The 26331-nt window shown below is 44.0% G+C and overlaps 1 protein-coding gene across 3 annotated transcripts in view; it reads left to right on the forward strand.

The window, feature by feature from the left end:
* The first annotated feature begins 2511 nt into the window (after positions 1 to 2511).
* Positions 2512 to 26331, forward strand: part of ap1ar (adaptor related protein complex 1 associated regulatory protein) — a 31006-nt gene continuing 7186 nt past the window's right edge. Inside the window, exons 1-6 of one of the 3 annotated variants that reach the window (XM_012968289.2) lie at positions 2512 to 2807; positions 12106 to 12154; positions 15174 to 15200; positions 16214 to 16239; positions 18631 to 18727; positions 25591 to 25689. In XM_012968289.2, the coding sequence (XP_012823743.1) occupies positions 2734 to 2807; positions 12106 to 12154; positions 15174 to 15200; positions 16214 to 16239; positions 18631 to 18727; positions 25591 to 25689 (372 nt within the window). In that variant the 5' untranslated portion in view covers positions 2512 to 2733. The remainder of the gene's footprint in view (positions 2808 to 12105; positions 12155 to 15173; positions 15201 to 16213; positions 16240 to 18630; positions 18728 to 25590; positions 25690 to 26331) is intronic. The other 2 variants (NM_001011055.1, XM_012968291.3) reach the window with 2 other exon arrangements.

Here is a 26331-nt window from a genome sequence, read left to right on the forward strand (position 1 = left end):
GCTTTTCTTCTCTTTTTCCTGTTTATGTATTTAACCTAGCCCCATAGTAAAAAAATTTCCCATCCTAGGCTTATACTCGAGTCAATAAGTTTTTCCAGTTTTCTTAGGTAAAATTAGGTACCTCGGCTTATATTCGGATCGGCTTATACTCGAGTATATATGGTAGGTCTTTAAGTAGAAAAATATCACTATTGGCAGATGATACACTTCTTGACCTTGACAATCCAAACTCAGACCTGGTAACAGAAATAGATACAGTTAATAAATACCCCCCTTCCTTGGGTCTAAGGATTAATTGGGCAAAATCAACACTACCCCCCAACAATTCCGTTAACTAGAATCCCCTCACATATTCTTCTAAAAATTAGATCACTTGCAACACTATTTCACAACCCAAGAAGTGTGGCCAAACTACTACCTCCCACAGAAAAAGGGGTTTTGGAAACACCAAATGTGTGCTACCTTCACATTGTTCAGCTGATCGGCTGCTTGAGGGGGGAGTGAGCCGTGCCAACGTTGTGTCACTGTATGCTGCCTGTGTGTGCGCCATACTCTGCCTGCCGTATGCTGCCTGTGTGCATAGGGCAGGCAGAGTATGGCACACACAGGCAGCGTAGGGCAGGCAGAGTATGGCACACACAGGCAGCGTAAGGCAGAGTATGGCACATACAGGCAGGGTAGGGCAAGCAGAGTATGGCACACACAGGCAGAGTATTGCACTTACAGACAGGGTAGGACAGGCAGGGTAGGTACTCTGCCTGCCCTACCTTTCCTGTGTGTGCCATACTCTGCCCTGTGCTGCCAGTGTGAGCCATACTTTGCCTGCCTTATGCTGCCCGTGGGAGGAGTACCTGGCAGGGGTTTGCTCTGGATGTTTGTTAGCGTATGGAATTAGTCATTATATAGTCCCTAAAATGTGTAATTATATGCTGAGGGTTGCTGTGCTATCCAAAGGGGAGGAGGAGGCATATGGATTTAAGGCTGTGTCTTAATATGACATAATAGAATTCTTTCACATATGAATGAAGGGGGATATCCCTAAACCAACCATTTGGGTTTTTGCTGTGCTACTACCATTAATGTGGGTATAGTCTTAAAAGCTCTTGTGATAACATGGGTGTGGGTTAAAAAAGGGGAGTGGTACCACAGAAGTTGGACAGCACTGCTTTAAATGAATGCAGGGCTACTAGGGGTAAGCAGAAGAGGCACATGCCTAGGGCGCAATGTAGAGAGGGCACTGGGCACATACCTTTTCTGCCTGGCTGCCACTATGTCCGGTCCATCTGTAGTTCATCAGCAACCTGTTGGGAGATTTGTTGCTGGACAGGTGTTTGAGTTCATGAGTGGGGGTGTACTTGTGACTTCACTGCCCCTCCTGTCTTGTGCGGGTGAAATGGGTGTGCCTTGAGCACCAATGTCATTTGGCCCAGCACTGAATGAATGTCATCAACCCTTGCAGACTTCATACATATTGTTAGGATGTGTAGTAAGATGCTGAAATTTTGGGCTTCTATTGCAAATAAAATCTTGTAACTCTTGTGCAACACCAAAGTTACAAAGGTGGTTTGAAAAATACTCAATTATTCAGCGCTTAATGACATAGTATAGGGGGGAGTCTAGCTACTCACCACAACCAATTAGGAACAAGACTTCTGCAACTGCAGATATATCCAGTGATTCTTTTGTATAGAATTATTTACACCAGGAATGGATGCCCTGATAAGTTTGAAAAAAGTTCTGGGCCTCTTTTCACTCGGACAACCGAAGCTAGCAAAGATACACTTTTTTTACAACCTAGCTTTAAGAAATACTGTTGATAACCCCTAATGCATTGATAGAGCTCACATTAAAATACAATCTGGGACATACTGAGCTGAGAAGAAACGCTTACAATACCTGCTACCTCTACTGCCCCCGATATGAAAAATATAGGTGCATTGTACTGCATACCTCCACAAGAATTGTTCAGCATACACACACAACTGTTTTACATCCTTTAACTCTATAAGGATCAGTTGTGTCAAGTGGACAATATAAGTTTTTTTCACTTTGAACATGTTTATTACGTCAAAATCTTCAGGCGTCACAACCCAGAGACTACGTGTTTGGTACTTTGACCCAATAAACACAAGGGACTAACTTCCCATTGCATAGCTTTGAGTGCTTGCATCTTCAATTTTTCTGCTAACATTAACTAAGGTCTCAGGCCTGGATCATTATCTCCATCATGACATGGGGTTGGTTGAGTTCTAATTTTCGAACGTTTACAAATGCTGTTGCTATACACATTCGCTTAAATAAGAATTACTGTAGCGTACATAAAAGTAAAACAGTCTACCCCCATTAAAGAATAAACAGACAGCCCCACATAATTCAACGCCTATAGGAACCCGTCACATACCACAGCCCTAGGTGATTGCAATATGCCCCAATAGTAATTCTGCTTTCGTTTTACTGTTTCATCATTAGGCGCCCAGAGAAGAACTCCGTGAGAATGGGAAAAGAGCGCTCGTTGATATAGTAGCGGGCGCCCTATGATGACGTCGATACGCGCTGGACTCCATATTTGTTTGTGGCAAAGTACAACGTTCTACTGCCATTCTTGCTGTCACCTGATAGGGTCTTACAGAAATGAAGGCCAAAGGTGTGAGCGCGTTCTGTGGGGACTGAGCAAGGGTGCGCAACTTATATCCTGTGGGCTGCTGCATTTTGCGCGTTTCGGTTCAGTATGCGATGGGGATCTGCTGGACTCGGTGCTGCGGCATCTTCCGAAGAGAGACTAGCCGGCTACAGAGAGCTGGAGGCGGGTAAGAGAAAAGGGCGAGGGGACATTGGATGGACTCGGGATGGAGAGCCGTGGGGTACAATCGTTGTATGAGCAGGAAAGCTATATATAATATAGTATTTGTCCGGTCTGTGCTGTAACTGGGGGTGCTTGTTTCGTGGATTTCTCAGCGTCTGACTGTCGCGTCACGTTGTTTCTTTGTTCCTGGTAATGCTGGGAAACACCCCTGTGCCACTACAGGTGACACAAGGGCAGCTTCTACCTATCTGGCATTCACAGAGGGTTCTCATGGAATACAGGATGGTTTGCGTTTGTTCTAATTGTATTACATTTTTTAACTGCCCCATAATTATTATAGCCTGGGCTACCACTATCCCCATGCTGACCTCCAGTTATCATTCAACTACAGTCTCACAGCATCACTTGATAGACAGTTGAGGATGATGGGAATTGTAGTCCAACAGTCTGACTTCATTTTTACCAGAGTGCTAATGACTGGGAACAGTTGGGTATTCTTTTTTTCTTATAATGTGTTTAGTATATGCTACATTGTAGGATACTATCTTACTTTAACAGACACCATCACATCTGCTAGTGATGCAGTTATGGAGCAAGTCTATGACACTTGCAGTAAAGCCTTGACTCGTCTCTCACAAATGGCCCACAATTATCTGTGTGTGTGAGTCTAATTCTGGCTGCATAGGAAGTCTCACTGTTCTTGCAGATTGAATCCTAAAATTTACATCAGGCTGAGTTGATAACATTTTTAACAGAAATAATATTGACCTTATGTAAGGATGAATTGGGTTCCTTTAAAAAAAAATATCACTGTAAGGAACTGTTAGGAGGGGATATGACCCTCCCAAACCCACACTTGGAACTCACTTTGTTGGCCCAAACCTTCCCACTCTGCACCTAAACCCTCAGTTTTGGGTCCACCCACTCATCAATACTTTATATTATAGAAATCTGACATCCCACATTGGGACTTATTTACTAAAACATGAGCTATATTGCAACAGTGCAGTTGGCTCATAGCAGCCAATCTGTGTTGCTTTTGGCCCAAAATGCTTGTGTATATTTAGATAAGGATCTACCCAGCGCACACAGTTATGGTCGCATTGAATACCTGTCACTGCATGACTAGGCAGTTGGGGCAAAACAGTAAATTCTCTGGTAGTCTTGAAACTGCTGATGGTGACATTAGCCCGTAGCTATCAAAATTCACAGCCCTGACACATACTTCATCCTACCAAGCCTAAGTAATTAGGCACTTAAAGGACAATGACAAGTTAATATAAATTAAAAGTAAGTCTAAAGGCATTCTTTTTGAGTAGTTACTGCATATCTAAATTCCCAGATCCCTGCTTGCTTCTCTGAGATGGTGCTGGCAGCCTACAGCAGTGTGAAGACTACAGTGACATCACTGAAATCTCTCTCCCCTTCCTGTAGGCTGCCAGCGGCAGCCTCCCTATTCTCTGAGCATGTGTGTAACTTGATCCTGTCGGCTGTTCTGAGCTACACATGCCCACCAGCCAATCAGAAGCGGATCTGGCAGAGGGGAGGGGGGGAGGGAATGAAGCACATGTGCAGTATGAAGCAAGGAGGGAAAGGAAGGGAAGAATACCTTTTTAGAGATGGCTGCCTGTTCTAGAAAATGTGAAGTAAGTGTGACTGATTAAATATTTGATTAGGTGAGCCAAAAGTGTTACATTTTTACTAATCAATAGGAGGACTATTGTGCAGTATGCTTTTTAAATTTTGACTTGCATTCTCCTTTAAAGGAACAGTAACACTAAAAAATAAAAATGTTTTAAAATAATTAAAATATAATGTACTGTTGCCCTGCACTGGTAAAAGTTGTGTGCTTGCTTCAGAAAGACTACTGTAGTTAATAGAAATAGCTGTTGTGTAGCCATAAGGGCAGCCATTTAAATCGAAAAAAGGAGAAAAGGCACAGGTTACATAAGAAGATAACAGATAACTGTGTAGAATACAATGGGAATCTGCTACTTATCTGTTTTCTGCTTAGTAACCTGTGCCTTTTCTCCTTTTTTCAATTTAAATGGCTGCCCCCATGGCTACACAGCAGGGTATTTATATAAACTGTAGTAGTGTTTATGAAGCAAACACACAACTTTTACCAGTGCAGGGCAATAGTACACAATATATTATTTTTATACACTTTCATTTTTTGGTGTTACTGTTCCTTTAAGTGTTTCACAATACCCTGTTTATGCAATTATTGTTCTCCCAACTGTAGTTAGGGTGGCAAGTTTGCCAAACAAGCAGATCTTTCCACTGATATGCCCACTTAATTCACTCCCCAATTTGTGTGCCTTGTAAGAAGCCAGCTTGCACTGTGTTTTGCTGCTATGTTTATCTACTGATGTATAACTACTCAGAATGGATATGTAACATGCTGGTGGCAGGTTATCTAAAAGAAACATAGAAGGACCAGAGTACAATTTTGAGAACCAATTTTCTGGTTTTTACTTTTAAATCTGTAATTAGATGCAATCTGGTCTATGGGATCTTTCCAACCTAAATGTAATTTTCCATTTTTCTTCAAACTGCTATATGGCTAAAGTTGTAAAATGTAAATGATCCAGCCCTTGTCTGTAATACTAACTCTTGTGTCTGAAAGACTTCTGACATTAGAATACACCTGATATTGTTGTTTACTTCAGTTGGTCTCTTAAGCATTAAAAGGAACCATAAAGCAGTTACATTTTTGATCTCATTTAATAACTATCTACTGAATGGTAATGTGTTGGGTGGATCCGTAATGGAGAAGGATCTAGGGGTTTTTGTAGATAACAAGTTGTCTAATTCCAGGCAGTGTCATTCTGTGGCTACTAAAGCAAATAAAGTGCTGTCTTGTATAAAGAAGGGCATTGACTCAAGGGATGAAAACATAATTTTGCCTCTTTATAGGTCCCTGGTAAGGCCTTACCTTGAGTATATGGTGCAGTTTAGGGCTCCAGTCCTTAAGAAAGATATTAATGAGCTGAAGAGAGTGCAGAGACGTGCAACTAAACTGGTCAAGGGGATGGAAGATGTTGAGGTTGGGGTTGTTTTCTCTGGAAAAGAGGCGCTTGATTACTCTGTACAAGTACATTAGAGGGGATTATAGGCAGATGGGGGATGTTCTTTTTTCCCATTAAAACAATCAGTGCACCAGAGGTCACCCCTTTAGATTAGAGGAAAGGAGCTTCCATTTGAAGCAGTGTAGGGTTTTTTCACGATGAGGGCAGTGAGGTTGGGGAATGCCCTTCCTAGTGATGTGGTAATGGCAGATTCTGGTAATGCCTTTAAGAGGGGCCTGGATGAGTTCTTGAACAATCAGAATATCCAAGGCTATTGTGATACTAATATCTACAGTTAGTATTAGTGGTTGTATATATAGTTTATGTATGTGAGTGTATAGATTGGTAAGTATAGGTTGTGGGTGCTGGGTTTACTTGGATGGGTTGAACTTGATGGACTTTTTTCAACCGTATGTAACTATGTAAAAAATATACAAAATTTCATGTTCTTGTAGTACTTAGTTTAAACTGAGAAAGCATAGTGATGATTTAGCATTTTTAACTAACAATTTAAAGAGAAGTAAACACTATCTAATAAGCATAGGGCCCCTGGACAGCCCTCCCCATAACTACACTGACCAGACCCCCCCAAAATGGTTCTTTTCCTCTGTGCCTGAGCAAAACATGTTTGTCTGCCTGCTTGATTTCCTGTCATTGCTATTTAAAGTCTGACATTAATTTAGGGACTTAAAGGAGAAAGAAAAGTAAAAACTAAGTAAGCTTTATCAGAAAGGTCTATGTAAATACAGCCATAAGCACTCACAGAAATGCTGCACTGACTTCTCTGTGAAAATATTTCTTGTGTCTGTAATTCATGTGCCAGAGACGCGCAGCTTTCAGCTTTCTCCTCTCTGCTGCTCCCCCCCCCTTAAGAATGCTAAGAACTCACTCCCTCCCCTTAGGAATGTGGATCTGAGCCAATCCGCAGGAAGCTGACTCATAGTCTTACTATCTGAGCATGTTCACTTGGTCTGCATGTCTGTGCAGGAGTGAGGCATTATGGGAACTTTCTTTACACAGCTCAGCATTTTTCCTTCCTGTTTGGCTTCTGATCATCTGAACAGGTGAAATATGGGGAGACTTAAAGGGGAAGGAAAGGCTAAGTCACTTGGGGGTGCCAAAATGTTAGGCACCCCCAAGTGACTTTAATCGCTTACCTTGTACCCCAGGCTGGTGCCGCTGCTAGGAGAAAATTGCACCAGCCCAGGGGTACCTGTAGCGAGCGCTTCCTCCTTCCGTATTTCGCGCTGCTGGCAAATTCCCGGGACAATCGCATGCGCAGTAGAGTGAAAAGCGGACTTTATAGTTTAAGTTAGGCTTTCTCACTCTACTGAGCATGCGCGCTCATGCGAAGCAGGAAGGAGGAAGCAATTGCAGCTAACCCTGGTGCTGTTCTCTCCGAACAGGGGCACCAGCCCGGGGTAAAAGGAAGGCGATTTAAGTCACTTGGGGGTGCCTAACATTTTGGCACCCCCAAGTGACTTGGCCTTTCCTTCTCCTTTAAGGGCACTATTGAGACAACTGAAGGTATGCCTGCAGCTTAAAATTAACTCTTTATTAGCCTTTCCTTCTCCTTTAAGGTTACCACTACCTGGAAAGTTCAAGTTATCCTTTAGTACAGGTATGTCATTTACATCACCACATGCCCCTGGAACAATAAAATTAGATTGGACTACTCCCGTCTGCTGAATATTATAGAATACATTAAAATAGATGTGTATTAACACTGATATGTATCTAAGCTAAAATAACCGGTGTGCTTAAACGAAACATGATGAATTCTGAAACTGCACCAACACTTTCAACTCTGGCTCAAACTGCAAACAATGGAAATGTACAGTTAGCCCCATAAACTAATATAATTTATTTGCATTATGTTACTCTTAAATCAACAAAAAAAATCAGTTTACATGGAGCTATGTATGTTGTCTGCCCAATGTGTAGCCCTAGTATGTCACCTCTGTGATGGGGTTTATCTAGTATTTCAAAGAGTTTCATGTGAAAATGAAAGAAGGTATAGATAAACTGCTCAGTATTGAAGCTTTTCAGTTGGTTGGAAAAATTTCTGCTTTGCCCCTGTATGGCACGACTTGTTTAAAGATTGTTATCATCCCTGTGTTCTGTTAGAAAAAGAGAGATGCAACCAAAATGTGTTATTTTTAATTCCCCAACGAAAGGCATTTATATAAGTTAGTGCCCCTGGAGAGGCTTTCCTGCCCCATCCCTAACCACACCACTGTGCCCTGTTGGTTATAGCAGAAAAAAAAGCAGCAGGGTTGGCAGGCAACATCTTGTCATCTTGATATTCTCTTTCCAGTGATCTCGCACCAAGACCATGTGTTGTTGAGGCCAATCTGGACCTGGCTGTAACTGTACATGTTTTGTCAGGGTGATGGTTTGACAGAGAACATCAAGTAACACAAGATGGTTTCAGCCAAACCCTCATTGCCGCTCTGATTTTTCTGAACAGTTAAGGCAGCTTTGGGGGCGCACTGGTGCGGTTCAGAAGTGGTGAAGCCTCTCCAGGCATGATTAGGTCTGTTTCTAGGCACCAGTCTTCAGCCAGCCCCCAGCGCATGCGTAATGATTAACGCATGTGCAAACAGTCATAGGCACCCTAGGGCCGCCCCTAAATTTGGTGCCCTAGGCACATGTCTTTAAGTGCCTACATGGTAAATATGGCCCTGTTTCCAGGGGTATTAAAGGAACAGTAACACCAAAAAATGAAAGTGTATAAAAGTAACTAAAATATAATGTGCTGCTGCCCTGCACTGGTAAAAGTTGTGTGTTTACTTCAGAAAGTCTACTATAATTTATATAAATAAGCTGCTATGTTGCCATGGAGGCAGCCATTCAAAGGAGAAAAGGCACAGGCACATAGCAGATAACAGATAAAACACTATTGTATTCTACAGAGCTTATCTGTTATCTGCTATGTAACCTGTGCCTTTTCTCCTTTTTTCCAGCTTGAATGGCTGCCCCGGTGGCTACACAGCAGCTTATTATATAAATTATAGTAGTGTTACTGTAGCAAACACACCAGTTTTACCAGTGCAGGGCAACAGTACATTATATTTTTATTACTTTAAAGCTCTTTCATTTTTTGGTGTTACTGTTCCTTTAACAGAAAAACTAGTTGGTTCTCTGATTGCAGCTGCCATTTTAGCTTGGTGTTTATAGCTTCCTGTTTGCAGTCTAGCCATTATAGCTCGAATACACGTTCCTAAGGGCGGGGGGAGTGAGTATTATGAATTCTTATGGGAGAGCGGAGAGCTGCGCAGACTCTGGCCCCGGTAATGAAGGATTTTTCTGAAAGTGGAAGTCAGATACCCTAACAACATGTTTACCAAAAAAAAAGAGAAGAGAAATCTTGTGTTTCTTTTGATAAAGGACTCGGTGCAGCATTACTGTAAGTGTTTGTCTGTATTTACATAAACCTTTCTGATAAAGCTTACTTAGACTTTACCTTTCCTTCTCCTTTAAGGCTTTTTGTCATTTTGCTAATATCTACCAAGTACAGATGTAGGATTTATTATCCAGAATGCTTGGGACCTGGGGATTTCCAGGTAATCCCCCATAATTTTTAATTTGCCACCAGTATGAATCCATGCCATACACCTTACAATAAAGATCTTGTTCATCCACTGACATTCAGAGCTGAATCGTCCGATATGGAGGTAGAAACAATAGGGATTCTACCTCCATCAGACGGTTTAGCCCTAAACACAGATTTAGTTTGGGCTCCTTCAATGGCGCCATATTTGAAATACTGGAAGGCCCATTTTAAGCAGAGCTTTCTGGTTATTGGTTTTCTGGATAAGAGATTGCATACTAGTATTTGTTTATACTACAGTAAAAAGATAAACATATGGATGGCCTTCCTTAATTCTGAGCTTTCTTGATAACTGGTTCCAGAAAACAGATCCCATACCGGTACTTACAAAATTGAGTGCAGAGCTGGAAGGTTAAGGGCTCTGGTACACGGGGAGATTAGTCGCCCGCGGCAAAACTCCCTGCTCGCGGGCGACTAATCTCCCCGAGTTGCCTTCCCTCTGCCATCCCACCGGCGAACATGTAAGTCGCCGGCGGGATGGCAGACGCGGCGGGGCGATTTCGGGAAATCGCCGAAAAAGCCTCGCGAGTCTTTTTCGGCGATTTGCGCGAAATCGCGCCGCCGCGTCTGCCATCCCGCCGGCGACTTACATGTTCGCCGGTGGGATGGCAGAGGGAAGGCAACTCGTGGAGATTAGTCGCCCGCGAGCAGGGAGTTTTGCCGCGGGCGACTAATCTCCCCGTGTACCAGAGCCCTAAAGGTGTAAAGGAAATATTTCCAAACTACGTTAGCTTCCATTAGGAAAGAAATGCCTTTGAGGAGGATTTGATTTACACTGTACAAATTTACCCATGGTCAATACTAGGAATTCTCTAGGGAACTCTCCTCCTAATAACATGAAAGTAACTTCAATAATGGTTTCTCTGTAAGGACTATCTTAATGGGCTTAATGTTTGTCTTTCAGCTTTAGCTTACAATGTTGCTAGGTGCAAAGGCAGTCATTCCACAGTATCTTCTAAACAGATTTTACTGCCCATTTCCAATGCCGATTCTTAAAATTCTCTCTTGTTTTAGAGCTTGTTATGCAAGTTAAACAAGTTATGCTTGTATTGTCCAGTAATTACGTAAACACTTGAGCTGTGGACCTTGGTAAGGGCACATAAATCCTTTCTGGCTGCTTTGTTGAGAAAGAAACAAAGAGAGCAAATATCAGTACTTTGTAAAGCATAAAGTTAAACGTGCAATGCAGCTGTAGTTTCATTTATTGTTAAACAGAAATATTAGCCCTAAGACCCCTCAGTTTCTATCGGGCCTTCCCAACCGTTGCCTGGCCTGAAATGTACAGGTTTGATTTTTCTGTCGGATCTGGACTGACGGCGCCTATGCCCTCCATTTTTAATTTAATCTTTTGGCCCGCTGACTTGGCGACCTCACCAAGCGAATGGATCTGTGTATGGCCACATTAATTCTATGTGTGGGGACCTTGCCAACTGCAGACCTGGGCTGGCAATCTGTGGGTTTTGGCAAATGCCAGAGGGGCTGCTGTAAGATGCCATAGACAGTCACTATTGGACTGGTGGGGGTTATTTCAGGCCAAGGCCTATTTTGAAGACCCGTTCAGACCTGGCCAACTATGTGGACCCGTTCTTGAAACATTTCCTACTATTGTTATTGATACCAAAGAGATATTTTGTCAGCCAAGAGGAAGTGTCCGATTTGCACTGTACCATCCATACAGATCATATAAGCATTCATTGTGTGGACAGCTTAAAGGATAAGGAAAGTCAAAATCTATTAAGCACACTATTAAATAGTACTACTATTGCTGAGTAAAAACGCTATAATTCTGGCTTGCCTAATGAAAGATTTACAGAGATACACCTGCTACATTCTACATACTTGTTTCAGTGAACGGCGCCGCCATTTTGTCAGCACCTCCGCTCGATCTCGATCTCTCTCCAGTCCGCTCCCCCTTTGCCTCTCCCCCCCACCAGCACCTGCTTGCCGGCTGTCACACACCATCCGCTCACTTCGCGTTTTGTCAGCACACATCCCCCCCATCCGCTCGTTCTCTCTCTCTCCGGTCCGCTCCCCCCACCAGCACCTGCTTGCCGGCTGCCACACACCACCTGCTCGCCGCTCGCCTCTCCCCCCACCAGCACCTGCTTGCCGGCTGTCTGTTCTTCTTCTGTGCGGCTGCATACACGCCATGGCAACCGGACGCTAGGGGGGGTGCGCATGCGCTGCCTACAGTCCCAAGTCGCCAAGTCTGGGCAGGTGCGAGGCATTATGGGAATCTTCTCTACCCAGCTCAGCGTTTTTTCTAACTGTTTGGCTTCAGATCTTCTGAATGGGAGAAATATGGGGAGACTTAAGGGCACTATTGAGACAACTGAAGTTATGCCTGCATTTTGAGATTAACTCTTTACTAGCCTTTCCCTCTCCTTTAAATGTGGCCTCTACATAGTACAGATAAAATAAAACTTTGTAATTTACCATTTGTTAATGTTACTAGAATAATGGCCAGAAATGTAATGAGTTTTGCATGTAACAACCAACATTTTATCCCATGCAGAACTGGATAGCTGTTGTAAAGGAAAGTGTTGGTCTGTAAACAGTATAATTTTATTTCGTGTGGTGTTTCGAAAACATTGTAAACATAATTTTCCTTCTTACAGATCAAAATATTTCAAAACTACCACCAGAGGCGAGCACTTTACAATTGAGGTTGGTATTTATATATTGATATCACGTTATAAAAAGACCACAAAACCTTCCTACCTAATTATAACCACTGCCCCTCCTGAAATGCATCATCTCTTTGGCAAATGCAGAGCAGCATGGTTTGATGCTGTCATGTTTGGGTGCATCATATCCGGGGTCCAGATGCCCTTCTGGTGATCACCAACCAGAAGCCATGTGCACTGGAGGCTAGGATCCAGTTGGCTTCCAGAGAAGTATGGGTGAAAGGGGAGGTACTGGTTGCCCCATTTTTTGGGTGTTTTGCCCTTTTATTGTGACTTTTTTCCAGTTTACCAACACCAACTTTCCCTGGCTCCGCTAGTATGACTATTAGGGCTCTTATGTGCTAAGGCACTTGGTCAAAGAAATTGGTTTCCATTTTTCAGGCTGTTCTAAATATGATATGGGCAAAATTATCTGATGGGTTGCAAAGCGGCCTTTTGTGGTTTAAATTAAAGTATCAGTGGGATTTAGATTATTTTGGTTTCAATAAAATGAAAGTCACAAAGTCTGTACCAGGTTGAGTAACCCAGAGCAACCATTTAGCAGGCAGCATTTACTGGTCTTTTATTCCATTACCCCCATAAGAACTTAACTTAATCTGAGGAGGTTATATACAGTGGTGTGAAAAACTAATTGCCCCCTTCCTGATTTCTTATTCTTTTGCATGTTTGTCACACTTAAATGTTTCTGCTCATCAAAAACCGTTAACTATTAGTCAAAGATAACATAATTGAACACAAAATGCAGTGTATAAATGAACGTTTACGTTATTAAGGGAGAAAAAAAACTCCAAATCTACATGGCCCTGTGTGAAAAAGTGATTGCCCCACTTGTTAAAAAATAACTTAACTGTGGTTTATCAATTTCAATTTTCAATTTCAATATCAATTTCTGTAGTCACCCCCAGGCCTGATTACTGCCACACCTGTTTCAATCAAGAAATCACTTAAATAGGAGCTACCTGACACAGAGAAGTAGACCAAAAGCACCTCAAAAGCTAGACATCATGCCAAGATCCAAAGAAATTCAGGAACAAATGAGAACAAAAGTAATTGAGATCTATCAGTCTGGTAAAGGTTATAAAGCCATTTCTAAAGCTTTGGGACTCCAGCGAACCACAGTGAGAGCCATTATCCACAAATGGCAAAAACATGGAACAGTGGTGAACCTTCCCAGGAGTGGCCGGCCGACCAAAATTACCCCAAGAGCGCAGAGACAACTCATCCGAGAGGCCACAAAAGACCCCAGGACAACATCTAAAGAACTGCAGGCCTCACTTGCCTCAATTAAGGTCAGTGTTCACGACTCCACCATAAGAAAGAGACTGGGCAAAAACGGCCTGCATGGCAGATTTCCAAGGCGCAAACCACTTTTAAGCAAAAAGAACATTATGGCTCATCTCAATTTTGCTAAAAAACATCTCAATGATTGCCAAGACTTTTGAGAAAATACCTTGTGGACCAACGAGACAAAAGTTGAACTTTTTGGAAGGTGCATGTCCCGTTACATCTGGCGTAAAAGTAACACAGCATTTCAGAAAAAGAACATCATACCAACAGTAAAATATGGTGGTGGTAGTGTGATGGTCTGGGGTTGTTTTGCTGCTTCAGGACCTGGAAGGCTTGCTGTGATAGATGGAACCATGAATTCTACTGTCTACCAAAAAATCCTGAAGGAGAATGTCCGGCCATCTGTTTGTCAACTCAAGCTGAAGCGATCTTGGGTGCTGCAGCAGGACAATGACCCAAAACACACCAGCAAATCCACCTCTGAATGGCTGAAGAAAAACAAAATGAAGACTTTGGAGTGGCCTAGTCAAAGTCCTGACCTGACTCCTATTGAGATGTTGTGGCATGACCTTAAAAAGGCGGTTCATGCTAGAAAACCCTCAAATAAAGCTGAATTACAACAATTCTGCAAAGATGAGTGGGCCAAAATTCCTCCAGAGCGCTGTAAAAGACTCGTTGCAAGTTATCGCAAATGCTTGATTGCAGTTATTGCTGCTAAGGGTGGCCCAACCAGTTATTAGGTTCAGGGGGCAATTACTTTTTCACACAGGGCCATGTAGGTTTGGATTTTTTTTCTCCCTAAATAATAAAAACCCTCATTTAAAAACTGCATTTTGTGTTTACTTGTGTTATCTTTGACTAATAGTTAGATGTGTTTGATGATCAGAAACATTTTGTGTGACAAACATGCAAAAGAATAAGAAATCAGGAAGGGGGCAAATAGTTTTTCACACAACTGTACCTGGGAACTGTTAGCTGTAGTTTAACTATCATATAAATCTTCAAATGCAATTTAAGGGCAAAGACACACTGGGCAATTAGTCACATCGATTTGTTTAAAACACAGTAGCGGCGACTAATCACAACAATTTAGCTGCCACAGATTAATATATGAGTCACCACCACTAATCCTGCGTCATTGGCGGGGTGCCAATTAGTGACCGTGGATTTGAGAAAAAAGTTGCGGCACCCTGTGTGTCTTCACTCTAAGGGGCTGATTTACTTACCCACGAACGGGTCGAATGGAGTCCGATTGCGTTTTTTTCGTAATGATCGGTACTTTGCGATTTTTTCGTATGTTTTGCGATTTTTTCGGATTCTGTACGAATTTTTCGGATCCAATACGATTTTTGCGTAAAAACGCGAGTTTTCCTATCCATTACGAAAGTTGCGTAAAAAGTTGCGCATTTTGCGTAGCGTTAAAACTTACGCGAAAAGTTGCGCATTTTTCGCGTAAGTTTTAACGCTACGCAAAATGCGCAACTTTCGTAATGGATACGAAAAACTCGCGTTTTTACGCAAAAATCGTATTGGATCCGAAAAATTCGTACAGAATCCGAAAAAATCGCAAAACATACGAAAAAGTCGCAAAATATTCGTTTTCAAGTCGGAACTTTTCCAATTCGGGTCGGATTCGTGGGTTAGTAAATCAGCCCCTAAATGTGTGATTGCAAATGTTATCTGTTAATTCCATGTTTTTTCCCCCCTTGTAGTTTGAAAACCTTGTTGAAAGTGATGAGGTGAGTGTTTTGTATTTATTGGTAGAATACATCTTTTTGTATGTAGTACACAGTATGTGGAGTTGTATAGTGAATTTAACATGAAACACGTTTTTTTTTTAAATTAAAACAAAGGTATAAAGTATATACAAGGTACAAAGTTATTTTAAAAAAAATCTCAGATGTCAATCATATTGCCTGCCCCACCCCCACCCCAACTACTTTAAATTTCCATTCAGAACTTCCTAGACATCTCTGTGCTCCTCATTCTCCCTCTCTCCTCATATAATTGTGTAGCCTGTGCATAGGCATGGGCATCAGGTATGGGCCTTTGGCACATAAACAAGGGTTTGGTAGAATGCAAAGCTTGCATTAATAAGTGTCCACAAAATGGCACCTGCCTGCTTGTCGTGACTGTGCATTCCAAGGCTGAAGGAAACAAGATTTGTGTAATTAATATAGTGTATGTAAATTTCATTTTGCTTGACTAACATAATAGAAAAGGATTTGAAATGATTTCTTAGGGTGACAGGTCAAGGACCTTGTTGACCCTTGTGTTTACAATATCTGTATTCAACATTCTCGTGATAAATAGGCAAGCTACCATAGCAAAGGTGATCGATAAGGTTGCATGCACATCTGTAACTCTGGGGCAGCTTTTAAGCAATATAAAATCTCTTTGTAACCCATTGTTAAATGGTTAAATCTGACGACAAATCTCCCCAATATGATTTCCTACCGGCAATAAAGTAAGTCACTGGTGGGAAAACATACGTGGCACCTGTGATTTACTTTATTGCCTGTGGAAACAAGGACTAGGTCACTTGCACTTGCTCGGCAGTCACAACATTGGAACCTGGGACCGGAACTCACCATGGTATAGTTGGGGAGGCGGCATAGGGAACAGTGAAGGGCATCTCGGTTAAAAAGGGGGAGGCTAGTTTAACTTCATATTCTTTTTACATGAGATTTGGCTGTAATTGTATGTTTCATTTCTGCACATGTGGCCAGTAATACATTGTTTTTATTATCAGGGAGAAAGTCCTGGCAGTAGCATAAGGTAAGCAACCAATGTTTGATTATGTTTCTTTCTTTTTACTCTACCCCAAGAGCTTATCACTTTTGCTCTGGATAACTTGTACTTTCATATTATTTTAGTTTGAATTCTTAGTGACATTTTCTCTACTATGCTGTACTGCTTGGAAGTAATAATTACAAGCATATAGCCATTATAATTTAAATTACAATTTTTTATTAAAATTATACCTAATGGCTTCTTTAAGTATCTATGAAAGCAAAGACATGTGTCCCCCCCCCCACCCCCAAATCCTGCCCTTTACAGGCTGCTGGTATAATATGATGAAAGTGTAGATAAGCTAGATGGTGTGTATTTAGTATTAGGTAAAAAATAGTAGTTGTACGCATAAAAAAAATAAACATGCCTATCTACTCACACAGTTAAATTAAAGGCGAACTACCTCTTTTATTGTAAAAGTATTACAAAGACTTTTTTTTTTATGGACCAGTGTATCTTTGTAGAGTAACGTAGTTTTATTCCCTTGAATGTAATGTTATGGAAAATTCAGATACCATAAAAGGAGCAACTTCTGCATAAAATTAAATAGAGAGCTTTTACAGATTTCCACCTAGCATACCTACTGGGAAGGGCCTTCCCCAATGGCTTGGCACAAGGTGGGAAGCATTGTAAAAAAGGTAATTGTATGAGGTAGTGGCACCTATGTTACCAAAGATGAGTGGGCCAATGTAGCCATATACACGTGCATTTTTTTCATATCCAGCCTGACCACTTATGTCACACTATATATCAGATTTAGATTCACTGTCATCACATCACTGTCATGTACTTTTTTATATTTAAATAGCAATTTTATATTTACATATAGCAGCTCCCAACCTTACTTACTCTAAAGCATTAAATTTGATCTGCACGTCATTTGCCGAAAGACTGCCTGAAAATCTGCATACAGTGTGTAACAGTGAATCTAAATCTGATATATAGCAATGTGACATAAGTGGTCAGGCCAGCTGGATATAAAAAAAAAGATGTACGTGTATATGGCTATATGTTCTAATGGTTGTAATTGGCCCACTCGCCTTTGGTTACACAATGACCTTTTTTACAATTCCATGCTTCCTACTTTGTGCCAACCAATTGTGGAAGGCTATTCCCAGTTTCAGCATCATAATGTCCCAGTTAACATAGTGAGGTTCATATAGATCTGGTTTGCCTAGACCAGATAGGAAGAATTTGACTACATTGCACTGACCAGTAGGATGAACTAACTCTGAGCAAGGCCTGATCCCTAACATTAGTACTAATTTCTTGATATATGAATGGAAAGCAAATCCCACCAACAAAATCCCAACATCTGAAGAGTAGAGGGTTAAGGCTATTTTAGCTTTAAAGAGTGGTTCAACTTCATATAAATACCCTTGGTTTTTGAATGAGATGTTTGAAAAGAAAGCGTACGGATACTTTTGGCCACACATTGTGAGAGAGGGTTATTCCAGTGTTGTTATCAAGCTCAGGGTCATACACAAGATTTTGAATGTAATTCAGCTTGAAGGATACACAGATGTTCTTTCAGTGACGTTTCAGAATTTTTGGCACTGATTTCATTTAAATGTAATTGCAAGCACCAAATTAAAGTGTTGCCTTGAAGTAGACCTTGTGCAACTGGAAAATTGCTCAGAGAGCTATTTCTAACCCTTTGCAATTCACTTTAATTTTATTTTTTAAAAGGAATGTTCACCTTTAAATTAACTTTTAATATGATGTAGACAATGATATTCTGAGGCACTTTGCAATTGGTCTTCATTTTTTATTTGTTTTGTCAGGGTTTTTTTTTTTAGCATTTTTGTTCAGCAGCTCTCCTGTTTTGAAATTTTAGCAGCTGTCTGGTTTACCTTAACAACCTGGCAGTGTTTAAATCAGAGACTGGACTAGGAATAGATGAGGGTTTGAAAAGAAAGATAAGTAACAAGGAGTAACAATAATAACAAAATTGTAAGTTCACAGAGCAGTAGGTTTTTTTTGGCTACCAGGGTCAGTGATCCCTATTTGAAAGCTGGAAGATGTAGAAGAGGAAGGCAAAAACTGTAAAAGATAAATAATGAAGACCAATTGCAGTGTTGCTAGGAATAGAGCAGAACAGCTCTTTCTTGTAATTTTGCAGAAATGCTTAGAATGGGGGTATTTTATGCAGTTTAAGATTTTTATTTTAAAGGCTTTCATTTCGTTTAAAGGGGTACTAGTTTCTGCTTTGTATATATCCGCTAAACAGCCATAATGTGTGCTGCAAAGTGGAATCATTTATTTAGTAGTATTTGTTTAGTCATATAACAGCCTTCCATGGTTTTATCTGCAGCTTCTTTGGAATGAGTAAGAATAATTGGTATTTGGCACCTTTCTACTATTTTATATTACCAGACCCTTGAGTGAGGAAGAAGTATTTGATCTAAAGGAAAAGCATTATGATTCTATTACTGAACGGCAGAGAACTGATGATATCAGGCTACAAAATGAGGTAATAAATGTAAAGCCTTTTTATTTTAGTGGGCTATATGCCCAAGTTTAATAATGCCCCCCTTAATTTAATATATACTTAATAAACTGGATTTATTTCTGGGTTTAAACTTTTATCTTCCTGTTCAGCTACCACTTTGCCACTTAGTTCCACTCTGATAACTCAGTACACGGAGCACACAAATGTTAAATTCTAAGCAAGTGTAACCTTTTATTTCTCTTACAGGTGTCTGTGGGACACAGGGACCATGGGGTATAGTATCTACCAGCAGGAGGCAGGACACTAGAAGAGGAAGGAGAGGAAAAGGCCCCTCCTCCCTGCTACTATACCCCCTGTAGCTTCCTTAGAGCGCCAGTTTTTTCTAGTGTCCTCAGGAGACAGGATCTTACAGCTCTCTGAAGTCTGCGGCCAGATTATTCTGGCACCAGGGGTCGACCTATAGGGCCTACTGCAGTTCCCTCCACAGGCTTCCCCCTACGAGAGTAAGACTCTCTGAGCGGGCCACACAGATTCCCTGCCTCTACCTGTGAGTGCAGACGCTGTCCGGCGCTTCCTCCTTCTCAGCTGCACCCCAGGTCAGTTCAGCTCCCAGCCTGCCTGCTCAGCCTGCCAGCCTACCTAAACAGCCCCCCTCGCCTTAGTACCCTCAGCGGTCCCTCTGCCGGTCCCCATGCGTTCCACCGCGGCCCCATGCGTTCCACCGTCCCTTCCGGGTGACGTCACTACGCGTCGCCATTTTCTGCGCGCCTCTGTTCGCGCGCTTTCCTCCTTCGCGCCATTCTGCTCCGCTCTCCATCCTGAACAGTCGCATCCTCAGGGGCTCTCCTTGGCTTTCCGGACACAGGGACGGTATCTTTGGCAGAGGGGGCACTATTAGGGGAAATTCAGGAGGGCAAGGCTGGGCTTTTAGCGCGGTTGGGTCTGTCTGATCGGGTAACCCCTCCAGGGTTGAGGGGACTGTATTCTTTGCTGAGTTATGTGAGGGTGTTTTTCTGCTTGGGAAGTATACAATTACTTATGTATTGAATTATATCTGTGCCTAATCGCCTCATATATTTCCCTTACACCTTTTTAAAAAAAAAAAAAAAAAGGGTTATCCTAAGGTGTAAGGAGGGGGAATTCCCCTCTCTCCCTTGCATTGACTTGCATTAAAGCCTGCCTGTCTTTTTTGCGTTTATCTGCTGACCATTGTAGGACTGCTTGTCTTGCTCCTTTTCTGTCATGGCAGAAGGCATTCCAGAAGGCCCCTTTTCCAGGGGGGCTTCTAGCTCCTCAAAGGTAAAATACCTAGCATGCGCCAGATGCTGCAAACGTCTTCCATCTGGAAGAAAGGAACCCCTTTGTTCCTCTTGCTCCAAAATTCCGGCTGAGACCCAGTCCCAGGCTCCGGACGTGCCACTGCCCCCCAGTTCAGAATTAACAGGGGGGGACCCTACTCCAGCACTGGCTCTGGATGCTCAAGTGCAAGCTTCCTCTTCCCAACAGGATCCTCCCTTATGGGCGGCCCAGCTTTCCACCGGCATTCCCAAGCTTGCAGCCTGCCTTGATAAGCTCTTGGACAGGTTAGACAGGGAGGAACCTCATCCTCCTAAGTCCCTCAAGCGGCAAGCCTTACTCCGCTTGGATGACTACAGCGACTCAGAGTCTCTCCACGCCTCGGCTACTTGGGAAGACCACTCCCTAAGCGAGGGGGAGATTTCCTCCGACGGGCCTGATGACCCGGAGGACGCATCTAGATCGTCACCAGAGGCCATTGATGCTCTCATTGCTTCAGTAATGACCTGCCTTGACCTCAAGACTCCAGAATCCTCTCTAGAGTCTTCTGCCTCTCTCTTCAAGCGTCAGAAAAAGACCGCCTCGGTTTTTCCTTCCCACGATCAACTGGACTCCCTTATCCAAGCGGAGTGGGATCACCCTGAGAGGCGATTCCAGACCTCACGGCGTTTCCAACGCTCGTATCCCTTTCCACAAGAGACCCTGGAGAGATGGTCTACCCCTCCATTGGTAGACGCTCCGGTGTCCCGCTTATCCAAGAACACCGCCCTTCCTGTCCCGGATTCCTCTTCCTTCAAGGATCCGATGGATAAAAAGATGGAGGGTTTCCTCAGAGCAACATTTACTTCAGCTGGAGAAAGCCTCCGCCCCACCTTGGCCTCGGCCTGGGTTTCCCGGGCAGTTCAGACCTGGTCCAATTCGCTCTTAGAGGGCATATCCTCGGGCTCTTCCAGACAGGAATTGTCCCGCTTAGCCTCCCAAATTCGTGACGCTAACGAGTACCTATGCGAAGCATCCCTGGACTCAGCCCAGGCCATCAGCCGTACCTCAGCCCTGGCTGTAGCGGCACGCCATTCCCTCTGGCTTAAGCTCTGGTCTGCCGACATGTCTTCTAAGAAGTCCCTCACCACTCTCCCCTTCAAGGGCAAGCTCCTATTCGGGCCAGAACTCGACAAGATAATCAGCCAAGCCACTGGGGGGAAGAGCACCTTCCTTCCCCAGCCTCGGACTCGCCCTTCCTTTCGCAGGGGTCGCTTTTTTCGCCCCAGGGGCTCCAAGGTCTCCTCCTCCAGGGATTCCTCCACGCAGAACCCCGCGGGAAAACCCAGGTTCCAAGCGCGGACCAAGTACTCCTGGCAGGGTAGGCGTCCTCAATCCAAGCCCGCCGACAAGTCCTCTTCCACATGACTACCCCCAGGCAGTAAGTCCTCCTCCCGTAGGAGGCAGACTTCACCAGTTCCGCGAGGCCTGGCTTCGTCTTACTTCCGATCCCTGGGTACACCGAGTGGTATCCTTCGGCTACCGTCTCGAGTTTCTTGCCGCCCCTCCGAGCCGGTTCTTCATGTCCCGGCTCTCTCAGGACCCTCCCAAACAGTCCGCATTTCTCGCCATCATACAAGACCTCCTGGACGAGAGAGTGATCATGCAGGTGCCTCCCGAGGAGAGGTTCCGGGGATTTTATTCCAATCTCTTTCTCGTTCCAAAATGAGACGGGTCCTTTCGACCCATTCTAGACCTCAAGAAGCTCAACACCTTCCTTCGCTTCTCTCGGTTCAAAATGGAATCACTCAGGTCAGTCATTGCGGCCATGGGTCACAACGAATACCTAGTGGCGCTAGACATAAAGGACGCCTACCTCCACGTCCCCATTTTCCCTCCCCATTGGAAATACTTAAGATTTGCGGTCAAAAACCTCCACTTCCAGTTCACGGCTCTTCCCTTCGGGCTTACCTCGGCACCTCGCATTTTTACCAAGATCATGGCGGCGGTAGCAGCGTCTCTCAGGGCTCAGGGGGTGTCAATCACCCCATATCTGGACGACCTTTTTCTCAAGGCGCCATCTCAGTCGGCTGCGACATCCCAATTGGAACTGGTCACTTCAACCCTAACATCCCTGGGTTGGAAGATCAACTTGGAGAAATCACGACTCACTCCATCCCGTCGAATGCCCTTCCTGGGCATGATCTTCGACACAGTCCAGCAGAGGGTATTCCTCCCTCCAGAAAAGATCTCCCGAATTCAGGACTTGACGCGTCGGCTGATCCAATCACAGGGCCCATCTATCCGTTTTGCCATGCAGGTACTGGGGTCCATGGTGTCGTCCATAGAAGCCGTGCCCTTCGCGCAGTTTCATCTATGCGACCTTCAGTGGAACATCCTGGATCAGTGGACACGCTCCAGTCTGTCCCAGAGAATCCAGATCCTTCCCAAGACAAAGACTTCTCTTGCATGGTGGCTCGACACGCCTCACCTTGCCAGGGGGCGTCCTCTCCAGGAACCTCACTGGCGCCTTCTGACCACGGATGCCAGCCTCAAGGGTTGGGGAGCAGTTCTGGACCACCTCTCAGCTCAAGGGACCTGGTCAAAGACCGAAGCTCTCCTTCCCATCAACATCCTGGAGATCCGGGCAGTCCGTCTGGCCCTATTGCACTGGCAACACCTTCTTCGGGGACAGGCCATCAAAGTACAATCCGACAACGCCACCACGGTTGCCTACCTGAATCATCAAGGCGGAACCCGAAGCCGTCAGGCTCTCAGGGAGGTCAGTCTTATTCTGACCTGGGCGGAGGCCCAGGACTCCCGGCTGACAGCAGTCTACATCCCGGGCCTCGAGAATTGGCAGGCCGATTACCTCAGCCGGCAGCAGCTCGACCCAGGAGAGTGGGCCCTAAGTCCAAGTATCTTTCAGGACATCGTCGATCGATGGGGTCTCCCGAGTGTAGACCTCATGGCATCTCGCCTGAACCGGCAAGTCCCCCAATTCATGGCCAGGTGCCGCGACCCTCTAGCTCTGGCAGCGGATGCTCTCACGGCCAGTTGGGATTTCCCTCTGGCTTACGTATTTCCCCCGCTTCCTCTTCTGCCCAGAGTCATCAAGAAGATCAAGGCCGGAACCAGCCCGGTGATCCTAGTGGCCCCCTTCTGGCCCAAAAGGGCCTGGTTCTCCGAGCTGGTAGCTCTCAGCAGGGCCGAACCCTGGAACCTTCCTCTGGTTCTCAACCTTCTCTCCCAAGGCCCGATCCACCACCCGGACCCGGCATTCCTGAATTTGACGGCCTGGCTCTTGAGTCCCTAGTGCTCCAACGCAAGGGTTTCTCTCCCGAGGTCATCCGTACCATGATGGCTGCCCGAAGGCCGGTCTCCTCCAGAACCTACCACCGTGTTTGGAGGATATTCAAGGATTGGTGCGACACGGAGGGCTATTCCTTCCAGACCTTCTCCTTACCCCGCCTCCTCTCCTTCCTTCAGTCGGGGCTTTCCAAGGGTCTTTCACTGGGATCCCTTAAATCTCAGATCTCGGCACTATCTGTCCTCTTCCAACGTCGCCTGGCCATCCTACCGGACATAGCCACCTTCTTACAGGGAGTCTCTCGACTTCGTCCTCCCTTTCGCGATCCCATCCCCCCATGGGACCTCAACCTTGTTCTCACAGTTCTTCAGGGGCCCCCATTCGAGCCCCTGGGTAGCATACCTCTGGCATGGCTTACCTGGAAAACTGTTTTTCTGCTAGCCATCTCTTCAGCTCGCAGGGTCTCTGAGATCTCGGCTCTTTCGCATCTCCAGCCATACCTCGTATTCCATGCAGACCGGGCGGTCCTCAGAACTTTGCCTTCCTTCGTGCCTAAGGTCGGCTCTTCCTTTCACATCAACCAGGACATCACCATCCCGTCCTTTTGTCCTCAGCCTTCCTCGCCTAAGGAAGTAGCCTTGCACGCCTTGGATCCGGTCCGGGCGTTAAAGTTCTACCTCAACCGCACCAAGGACATTCGCCAGTCCTCAGCCCTCTTCATTGTGCCCGCCGGCCCCCAAAAGGGTTCTCCGGCCTCCAAGGCTACCTTATCCCGTTGGATTAGGGAAGCCATCCGCAGAGCATACATTGCCAGAGGCAAACAGCCGCCCCTTCATCTCAGGGCTCACTCGACTTGGGGAATTAGCACCTCTTGGGCCTTTAGAAACAGGGCCTCAGCCGAACAAGTCTGTAGGGCCGCTACATGGTCCTCCATTCATTCCTTCACTAAATTTTACAGATTTGAGATTTTTGCGGCATCTGATGCTCATTTCGGGAGAAAGGTGCTGCAAGCCGCAGTTACCTAAAACCGTTTCTCCCACCCTTTCTTCTATTGGGGCAGCTTTGGTATGTCCCCATGGTCCCTGTGTCCCACAGACACCTGTAAGAGAAAAGGAGATTTTGTGATTACTCACCGTTAAATCCTTTTCTCTTAGGACGTTTGTGGGACACAGGGCTTCCCCCCCTGAACCGGTTCCTCTGGAAAGTTTTCTGCTTATGTAGATAGTTAAGTTATACTGTCTCTTTCTTTGTTGACAAAACTGGCGCTCTAAGGAAGCTACAGGGGGTATAGTAGCAGGGAGGAGGGGCCTTTTCCTCTTCTTCCTCTTCTAGTGTCCTGCCTCCTGCTGGTAGATACTATACCCCATGGTCCCTGTGTCCCACAGACGTCCTAAGAGAAAAGGATTTAACGGTGAGTAATCACAAAATCTCCTTTTATATTGCCATAGGGCTAGGTCCTACCATAAAGGTGTCAGAGCTAGAAGTGCAAAAAATGTAAACAGACAGATACAGCTTTCAATAGCAATTGCGTTTACAAATTACTTGATAACCTGTGATCATTAGAAAAAAATGTATGTTCGAAAGTTGCTTATAATTACAATTTTTCTTGCTTAGCAGAGAATAGTTTATAGGTGAGGAGCACTATAGTGGAGAATGAGTCTCATCTCAAAAGCTGGAAGGAGACCTTTTAGATTAGACATATCTATCAAGTTTTATTTTTTTTGTCTAAATAAAAGCTGCTTAATTGCTGGGAGATCCAGAGGAAGGTGAAAAAAACTGTTCTGAAGCCTCTCTGATTTGCATCTGAGGGGAGAATGCCTTCCTGAATACAAGATGGCCAGTCAGACCAGTCTCTGGATCAACTTTGAACAGGGAGGCCCAGTTATCAACATTTTAGTTTTCATGGTTTTTAAAACTACAATTAAAGTCGCAGTTTCACAACTTTTTCCACATGGACTTTTTCAGTAAATGTCAGACATTCCTGAAAATGAGTTTACATTTTACATTTTTAAAAAGAAAGAAATGCGAAGTTACAGTTTTAGTAAATCTGCCCCTTAGTCTAGTCTTGTTTGCCCACCTAAATCAATCCCGTTTAAGTTATTACTGGACCATACAACAGACCTGCTTTCCTACAAATGAAAATGCATGTTGTTAAAGCGATTGTCATGTCTTGTGTGTTTTCATTTCATATTTGTGTGGGGTTTTTATTTTTCTTTATTTAACCCACTTCCTTTCTTACTCTAAGATCAGCTAGAGAGGTTCTGATTTTGTTAACCATTATTGTTTTGTTCATATGCAGTTAGCCTTACAAGAGGAGAAGTTAAAACTAGAAGAGGAGGCTTTATATGCTGCACAGCGGGAAGCAGCGAGGGCAGCCAAGCAAAGAAAGATTTTGGAGGTGAGGGAAGGAAGACCCTTCTGAAACATCTTATTGTAGAAATAGGAATATAAATTATTCTTATTATAGGCTAGCCTAGTTTTTTGGGGGATATTTAGACACTCCTGTATTAAAAGTAAGGATGCACCACATCCCAGATTGTGTGTGTGTGTGTGTGTGTGTATGTATATATGTATGTATATCTTTATTTATAAAGTGCTACAAGGATATGCAGTGCTGTACAATCTAAAGGTGGCCATAACAGTGGATCATTTGGTTTGGTGAGGTTGCCAAACAAGTGGATTATCTTCTGAAATGCCCACCTGTGGTGGGCGATATTGGGCTAAACTATTTAATTAAAACTATGGGTATATGGACCGTTGAACCGAGGACCACATCAACGAGCCAATGCAGTCCCAGATCTGACAGGAAAATCAAACCTGTATGATCGAGATCTGGGCAATTTTTGCCCAGTTATTGGTCAGGTAGGCCTGTTGGTAGTGTTCAAACACACTGTAGGTAGATAAACTGCCAAGTTGGTCTGAAGGACCCAAATAGGCAGATTTCAGCTGCCTGTGTATGGCTACCTTTACAGTGTACAAAAGTGCACACAGGTACACATACTATAATAAATACAATGACTAAGTATAAATACACAGATTA

Source organism: Xenopus tropicalis, chromosome 1, assembly GCF_000004195.4.
Source record: "Xenopus tropicalis strain Nigerian chromosome 1, UCB_Xtro_10.0, whole genome shotgun sequence".
Lineage (NCBI taxonomy): Eukaryota > Metazoa > Chordata > Amphibia > Anura > Pipidae > Xenopus > Xenopus tropicalis.